The 9,178-nt window shown below is 54.4% G+C and overlaps 1 protein-coding gene across 4 annotated transcripts in view; it reads right to left on the reverse strand.

Moving 5' to 3' along the window:
• Positions 1-9,178, reverse strand: part of bcl11bb (BCL11 transcription factor B b) — a 31,335-nt gene that overhangs the window by 768 nt on the left and 21,389 nt on the right. For all 4 annotated transcript variants that reach the window (XM_030345313.1, XM_030345312.1, XM_030345316.1 and 1 more), the window contains one exon: positions 1-5,295. This exon is cut by the window's left edge and continues 768 nt beyond it. In XM_030345313.1, the coding sequence (XP_030201173.1) occupies positions 2,924-5,295 (2,372 nt within the window). In that variant the 3' untranslated portion in view covers positions 1-2,923. The remainder of the gene's footprint in view (positions 5,296-9,178) is intronic.

Consider the following 9,178-nt stretch of genomic DNA (forward strand, 5'->3'; position numbering starts at 1 on the left):
CTTGTTATTTTGAAACTCTTATTCAGAGTGTTTTATCAATGACATACTTCAACACTGTAAACATATTGTAAGACTGAATGTCCATGTATGAATTGACTCTCATGTCATAGATTCACATTCACATTCTCTGAATGTGATATTTTCATGTTAATATGACTCACCCTGACCCTAGCTTTAAAAACCTCCTCCAGCAAATATGGCAATGTCCTTTGACCAAAAAACTCAAATAAAAACATCTTATGAATCAAATGTAAACATACAATATGGTAGCTCTTCTCACAATTACAATTTCGGTGATATCTACTTTATAGATCAGTGATATCACCCAGAACGTGTTATTTAAGGGTTAAGGGAAATAAACGATCAAAAACCATCTCAATGAAAGTAGAATAAAGATATTTAAAGCATAATCCTTTCCAATCCAAGCCGAATAGAGGAGACAAGCTGGGAAACCGCGCCGCGAAAGGCCAAACGAAGGAAGGATCAACTCTGATGACAGCAAATAGGGCTGATATAAAACCAAGGATGCAACGACAATCTGCTTTTATGGGCCATCAATTCATCTCTCCTCTCTCTCTCTCTCTCTCTCTCTCTCTCTCTCTCTCTCTCTCTCTCTCTCCCTCACTCGTTCTTACTCTTGATGGAGACGTGCATTTGGGTAAAAACAAACCGCTCATATGCTTCCAATTTGATTTGAATGACTCTCATCCCTGCTCAAGGTCCTGCTCTCTCCCTCCCCATTTCATTCCCCTCTCCTTCATTTCTCAATTTCAATCTGTCTTCCCTTTTTTCTTGATACACATGGTGGTCCCTTGCCCCCCATCTCCTCCTCCTCCTCCTCCTCCTCCACCTCAACAACACCCACACGCGCACACACACACAGGCACACACACACACACACACACACACACACACACACACACACACACACACACACACACACACACACACACACACACACACACACACACACACATACACACACACACGCACACAGACATCCCTATCCAACCCCCTCTGGGGGCGTACAGAATGAGCACCAGCGATGGACATCATTATCATAACTCAAATAGCCCCCTATTCTTTTTTTTCATTCCGCCACAAGACTCATTTCAGGACGAACCAGGCAGAAAATAAAAGCTGTAATCCCTAAAAGTCACGAAAGCGCGCATGCACGCCACGTTTTTCTGTTATTGAGAGCATTGGTCGTATCAATTTGTTGCGGGGAATGAACAGGCTTCCCCCTGTAGAAACCAGCGTAATACATGAATCAGAGCTGGTGAACTGTGAAAATACGGTGCTGGAGAGAAAGAGAAACACACTCACACGCACGCACGCACGCACACACACACACACACACACACACACACATACACATACACGCATACATATATACATACATTGGTGGTGGAAATTTCATTTAAAAAACGCTTTGCAAATACTACAGGGACAAAGAGAGTCGACATGGGGCAGAGAGACTTTCCATAACACATGAGATGGAATAATTTAAAGTTTGATGTTTTCTTAAGTAATTTCCCTATAACTCCACTCTGGGTGAATTGGTGTGTGTGGGGGCGGGGGGGGGGAGCAAAAATGTCTGGCAAAAACGCGATGAATGGAAGTTACACTCAGCATTCACTTCGGATGGCACAAGCAGGCTGTCTGATTGTTTTAACTTTCAGGCCATCGTTCGCGTACAATCGGGGCTAGGAACGTAAAATAAAAGAATAAAAAAAAAAAGAATATATTTACAAACCATAAACCGGACCACTTTCCTTCTCCCATTTATCACACATAGCTTTAACTTATTTCATATCTTAAATACGGTGGTTCAATCCTACATCGGGAATGTTCTGAGCATCGGTTGAGGGTGTCTCCATTAAGTGCAACATTTTATTAATGTCCTGACTTAAATACGCATAGACAGGACTGCAATACAGTTTCTGCATTTGCTTTATATTATTCACATGCCGATATTCAAAAAGGGCGGAATTCTCCTGAATGAATTCCAGATAAGCTTTGCCGTGTACACGTTTGATTTTCAAAATCCAGCACAATGTTTTCACCTTTTTATTGTCGTACTGACATTCAGTGCTTTAGGCATGTATGAGGGAATGGATTGTAGTCCGCTTGCTGCAAGTTATATAGAAAACAACGACTATTTGTACTTTTAGAAGCTAATCGCTTCACACAATTTTTGTTTTTTTGTTTTAAAGTTTTACAGGATAATACGTTTTCCTTACAGGAAAGAAAAGAAAAAAAAACGCATTAAGGGGTGACTTACTTCCAGTCATTTCTCAGTTTTAGAAAAACACTTTTTCTTAAGCACATTTTTCAAAACTAACTCCATATGAAATCCCACGAAGATGTACCTGCACATGCCAAATATCATTACAAAAATCCAATAAATACAGAAATTATTGCACAGTAGAAAGGCTCCATGAATTCCTAACTGATATAATTCTCAGAAAGTCCGCCAAGAAAATTCACCAGAACCGGGCGTTGGTGAAATCGTATCCTTTAAAGTTTCCCTCCGTTAATATTTCTCAGGTGGCAGGGTTTCTTTTTTCTTTCTGTGACACGAAAAAGACAAAACATCAATCAGTCTGAAAAGTATTGGACAGAGAGAGAGAGAGAGAGAGAGAGAGAGAGAGAGAGAGAGAGAGAGAGAGACATAGACATAGAGTTCATCCAGTCTCCCATCCAAGACCCATAGTGAAAGAAGTGGTAATCGGCATGTCAAGTCTTCGAGCATGTGTGTGTGTGTGTCTGTGTTTGTACAGCGCCTGTCTGCCTGTGTGTGTGTGTGTGTGTGTGTGTGTGTGTGTGTGTGTGTGTGTGTGTGTGTGTGTGTGTTTGTGTGTGTGTGTGCGTAATCATTGTGTGTTCGCGCGCGGCAGGCGCTCGCACTGTCGGCGTCACCCTAGCCTCTGTCCGCCTGCTCCAGCTTCACCTCGCTGGACATCAGGTGCTCCCCGTGCCACTTCTTCATGTGCTTCTCCAGCGTGCTGTACACGCTGAAGGGCATGTGGCAGATGTCGCAGCGGTACACCTCCTTGCCGAACTGCCCGTGGGTCTTCATGTGGCGCGTCAGCTTGGAGCTCTGGGCGCACGCGTAGCTGCACAGGTCACACTTGTAGGGCCGCTCGCCCGTGTGGCTGCGCCGGTGCACCGTCAGGTTGCTGCAGTTCTTGAACACCTTGCCGCAGTACTCGCACGTGTCGCTCCGCCGGCTCTCCTTGGAGCTGGGGGGCCGGCCGGGCCCCGGGCCCCTCAGGTGGAGGTGCGGGGTGCTGCTGCCGCTGCGTCCCGACGCGCCGCAGCCCCCCTCCATCATCTCCCCGGGGGGGGTGGAGTAGCGCAGGCTTCCCGTCTCCGAGGACGAGTGTTCGGAGGACGTGGCGAAGGGCGACTGGCGCGCGTCGCTGAAGCCCAGGAAGGGCTCGCGGATGAAGTGGCGGGACGCGGCGTAGCCGGCCAGCAGCTGGGAGTACACGTTCTCCGGGGAGATGAGGGGCACGCCCGGCGGGAGCTCCAGCTGCTCCTTCTCGATCTTGATCCTCTTGTTGTTGTTGTTGTTGTTGTTGTTGTTGCCGTTGTTGTTGTTGTTGTTGGAGGGGCTGATGCTGGTGATGGGCGTGGGCCGGCGCTGGAACAGGCCGGAGAAGGCGTCAGCCTCGGAGACGCTGAGGCGTCCGTTCATCATGGGCGTCCGCTGGCTCCGCAACTCGTCCCGCACCCTCTCCCTCGCCCTTTCCCGCTCCCGCTCCAGCTCCCGCTCCTGGTGCTCCCGCCCGGCCGCCACCACGTCCCTCCCCCTCTCCCGCTCCCGCTCTCTCTCCCGATCGGGGCCGCCGCCGCCGCCGCTGCCACGCTCGCCACTGGCGTCCCCGTTAGGCACGCGCTCCAGAATCCTCTTCACGGGGTTGAGCCTCAGGTGATTGTCCAGGTGGTGGCCGTGGGTGTAGGGGTGCGAGCCGCCGCCATCGCCGCCGCCAACGCCGCCGCCGCCGCCGCCGCCGCCGACCCGGTCCTCGCCGCCGCGAGGCTTCTCCTCCTGCCGCCGCGCACCGCCACCGCCGCCGCCGCCGTCGCCGCCGCCGTTCTCCTCCTTGGGACCGAACTCCTGCGAGTCCTCGCTCTGGTTGGAGTCGGGGCGTTGGTGGCCGTTGCGCAGCTGCTCCTCCTCCTCCTCCTCTTCCTCCTCCTCCTCCTCCTCCTCCTCTTCCTCCTCCTCCTCGTTGTCCATGCCCCGGGCGTCGCCCTCCCGGCTCTTGTCGTCGCTCTCGGCCCCGCCCTCGCCCCGGAGGCCCCTCTCCGGGGAGCTGCCCATGGAGCCCGACTTGTTGTGCATGTGGGTCTTCATGTGCCTCTTGAGCTTGCTGGCCTGGGAGCAGGCGTGGTCGCACAGGTGGCACTTGTACGGCCGCTCGCCCGTGTGGCTGCGGCGGTGGACGATCAGGTTGCTCTGGAACTTGAAGGTCTTCCCGCAGAACTCACAGGACTTGGCCTTCCCCTGGCCCTGGCCCTGGGCGTCGGGGGGGCTGGCCGAGCCGGGCCCCCCGCCCCCGCCGCCGCCGCCGCCGCCGACACCGCCGCCGACGCCGCCGCCGTTGCCGCCCTGGGACGGCGGGGGCGGTAGGGGCTGCGGCGGCGGAGGGTAGGACAGGAAGGCCGGCGGCTTGGAGCCCGGCTGGAAGAGCGTGGGGCTGAGCAGGCGGTGCATGGGCGGCACGCGGTTGGGCGACAGCGGCGGCGTGGGGCCCCCGTTGTTGGCCGTGTTGCCCGCCAGCTCCCGCAGCCGGCGGGAGAAGTCCATGGAGGGGGGCTCCATGGGGGTCATGCGCATCACCCGCTCGAAGGCGCTGGGGTGCTGGGACAGCAGGCCCATCTCCTCGGGCCCCAGGCGCTCCAGCGGGTGGCGGGGCGGCGGCGGCGGGCTGACGAAGGGGGGCGTGGCCGGCAGCCGGGTCTCCAGGTACGCCCCCGGGTGGTGGTGGTGGTGCTGGTGGTGGTGCTGCGGGGGGTGGTCCCGGAGCAAGGGCGCGGCCATGCGCAGCAGGTGGAAGGGGTTGTTGGCGTCGCCCAGGAAGGTGGGCATGGGGGAGCGGGGCAGGCCCTCCACGCCGGGCGGCGGGGGCAGGGCCATGCGGGGCGTGAGGGTGCAGTTGAGGGGGTGGTTGTCCAGGTAGATGCGGATGCCATGGGTGTGCTGGGCGTGCTGCAGCAGGAACCAGGCGCTGCTGAAGCTCTGCTTGCAGGACGTGCAGGTGTAGCTGGACGGCTCGTCTTTGTCTGCAGGGAGGGGGGGGGGGGGGGGGGGGGGGGGGGGGGCAAAGAGGAGACGAAACGTTAGGCCGTGCTCTGCCTCGTTGTACGTTCATGCGTGGTGTGAGATGGAGACTGACCAGCCCTGGCCGGAGCGAGACTCGTGCGGTGATTTGTATTTGCACAACAAGTATTGTTTACGGCGGTTGTACGGGTTTGTAGCCGCTTTGCTGTGTGTTTGTTTGTGTGTAGACCTCTGCATATTTTATAGCTCAAAGTTGTGTGTGTGTGTGTGTGTGTGTGTGTGTGTGTGTGTGTGTTTGTTCGTCTATGTGTGTGTATGTGCGTGTGTGTGTGTGTGTGTGTGTTTGAGCGTGTTTTGAGCCAGCTCCACTGTTAGCCCTAGGAGGAACGCTATTAGCTGTACGGGACATGGGATATAGACACCTCGGTATATATTTCATTGTTAGCTGTTCATGTGCGTGTGTGTGCGTGTACACGCCTTCACGTGGGTTCTGCGTTTCAGCATGTGTGTGTGTGTGTGTGTGTGTGTGTGTGTGTGTGTGTGTGTGTCTGTGTGTCTGTGTGTGTGTGTGTGTGTGTGTGTGTGTGTGTGTGTGTGTGTGTGTGTGTGTGTGTCTACAGGCTAATGCAGATGGGGAGTACCGCCCTCAGGCCACAACACATTATGCTAATTCTAATGTCAGCCAGGCTTTAATATACAGATCCATCCCGGCCACAGAGCCTATGTCATTTCCATATGGAGATAGGGTTGGGGGGGGGGGGGGGGGGGGGGAGGGGGGAGGCAGCCATGGGGAAACACACCAATCCAGGGGCAGGAGTGATGACAGAGGGGCTGACAGGGAGGGAGGGACAGGGACATAAGAGAGGGAGTGAGTGGGAGACAAAAGAAGGGTGTTGGGGGTTGGGGGGGGGAGATGAGGTGTGGGAAGGGGGATGGAGGCTGGGGAGGAGGGGGGAGGAGGGGGGGGGGGGAGGTGATGGTGACAATATGTAAAACAGAAGCCATCCCTCAGGTCTCGCTGCAGCACCCACATTAAAACTCCCGGGGCCGGGGTGGAAATAAGGGGGCTGCGCGGTGAGCAATGTGTGCTGAACGTCGGGCGTGGTGCCGCACACATGGTCAGACACACACAACACACACACACACACACACACACACACACACACACACACACACACACACACACACACACACACACACACACACTCAGACTCTCATTTCTGCACACGCACACATGAGCCCACATAAATAAAGTCTCAAGCACAAACAGACTCACGGATTCCCACACACATACAGGCACACACACACAAGCACAGCCACACACACACACACGCACACACACACACACACACACACACATACACGCACACCCACGGGAATCAACCGTACAAACACACACATATAGATGCACACACACTTTCCATCACCCCATCATTGAGAAACGGCGCAAGTGAACACTATGACTTAATACCGCTAAATGGATCAATCTCTCAGGGGGGGCAGGCACCCCTTCTGTCCTCATCGGTGACTCATAAAACACAGGCAGGGCCAGGGATTCATCTAGTTCAGCGCAGACTAGCATTAGAGCTTCCCTTTTCCACAGCCATCCCCTTTGCACACACACACACACACACACACACACACACACACACACACACACACACACACACACGGCCCTCACACACACAGCCCCTCCACCCAGTACCCTCCACCAGCACCCACCCGATCCGCCTGCTTCTGCCTAAAAGGCATCTGTATCCACTTTATCATCTGAGCACCACCACCGTCGCTGCCAAACTCGGTGCATTTATGGTGTTCCCCTGTCCTTGAGCCCAGAGGGAGAGAGAGAGAGAGAGAGAGAGAGAGAGAGAGAGAGAGAGAGAGAGAGAGAGAGAGAGAGAGACCCGCCGGGTTACAAATGTTGCCCCCAGCCTCTGCCTCAGAATCTCCCCAGATCACGAGGGAAGGTCCTCAAGATGGCCGACTTGGTTAAAGCCTGCCATTGTCATGGAGTTTAGAACACACACACTCTCACGCATACATAAACACACATACAAACACAAACGCACGCATACACACACACACACACTTACACATGCAAACACGCAGACGCAAAAATAGACACACAGTTGTGAGTATAATCCCATGTGTGTGCATAGTCTCATGCGTGTATGCATACACACACACACACACGCACACACACACACAGATACTGTGCATACACGTCTGCTGTCACGGATAGTCTTTCACCTCATGACTTTCTGTTCACTAAAATAAAACCCCAAGTAACACAACTTTTGGACTCTGCACCTGGCAGATCAACACTCACATACTCACACACAGACAAAGATACGAGTGGTTGGATCGCCGTCCCACACACACACGCCATGCCCCCACCCCACCCCTTGAGGGAGGAGCAGGGGTCACCCCGAGTTAATGAGGGGCTCATTTGCCCGTTCTGTGTGTTTCACTGCTCTGTTAGAAGGGCGGGCTCTGATGGAGCTGTCACCCAGGCCGAGTGTGTGTGTGTGTGTGTGGGGGGTAAGACACGGCCTGACTCCCCACTGCCAACATGGACATATGCGTGTGTGTGTGTGTGTGTGGGGGGGGGGGGGGACAGCGAGCGAGACAAAGTGGCGAGTGGCGGGCTGCCCGCTCGTGTTTAGTTTGGCGAGGCTTCACTCGGCCGCTTGGCAACCACCGGCTGAACAGCTTAACAGCTTGGATGGAGAGAGGAGAGAGAGAGAGAGAGGGGGAGAGAGAGAGAGGGGGAGAGAGAGAGAGAGAGAGAGAGAGAGAGAGAGAGAGAGAGAGAGAGAGAGAGAGAGAGAGAGAGAGAGAGAGAGAGAGAGAGAGAGGGAGGGAGAGAGAGAGAGAGAGAGAGAGGGGGGGGGGGAGAGAGGGAGGGAGGGAGGGGGAGAGAGGGAGGGAGGGAGGGAGGGAGGGAGGGAGGGAGGGAGGGAGAGAGAGAGAGAGAAAGAGAGAGAGAGAGAGGGGGAGAGAGAGAGAGAGAGAGAGAGAGAGAGAGGGGGAGAGAGGGAGGGAGGGAGAGAGAGAGAGAGAGAGAGAGAGAGAGAGAGAGAGAGAGAGAGAGAGAGAGAGAGAGAGAGAGAGAGAGAGAGAGTGTGTGTGAGAGTATGTGAGAGAGGGAAATTGAAGGGTAAAAGGGGGTAAGGAGAGAAGTGACTTTAAGGGCCAGACTGGCTTAAGTGTGTACACATACACACACACACACACACACACACACACACACACACACACACACACACACACACACACACACACACACACACACACACACACACACACACACATTTAAACATGAACTCTCACACACACACACACACACACACACACACACACACACTCATATGCTGTTAAACATACACAAACCCTCACACTCGTGCTGCCACACATACACACACACACACACACATTTCAACATGAACACGCACGCATACACAAACGCACACATGCTCTCTCTTACACATACACACACACACTCCCGGACACACAGTCACACATTCACACCCACACTGATCCACCCACCCACCCACACACATACAAACACGCACAGCACAAATTCAACACGTTGGGGGGCGAAGTCTCCTTGACTCGGGGAAGGCGTGATGGGACTCTCGGGTTGAGTTCACGACAAATGAAACACGCGTCAATGGGAAACCGCGGCAACGAGGCTCCGAGCGGCGGCGGCGGCGGTGACGTCTCGCTGCATCCTGTGCAGCGAGAAGCACCCCCTCACTTCGTCTGTACAGAGAAAGGCCTGTCGACCCGCCCTCGGCCTCTGAAGCAGTCGAAAGAAAAGGGCTGTTTACATATAAGAGTCGGCACAGGTGGCAGCCCTCGTTAAAAAACATGCCGGCTAAT

The sequence above is a fragment of the Gadus morhua genome, chromosome 21 (assembly GCF_902167405.1).
Source record: "Gadus morhua chromosome 21, gadMor3.0, whole genome shotgun sequence".
Lineage (NCBI taxonomy): Eukaryota > Metazoa > Chordata > Actinopteri > Gadiformes > Gadidae > Gadus > Gadus morhua.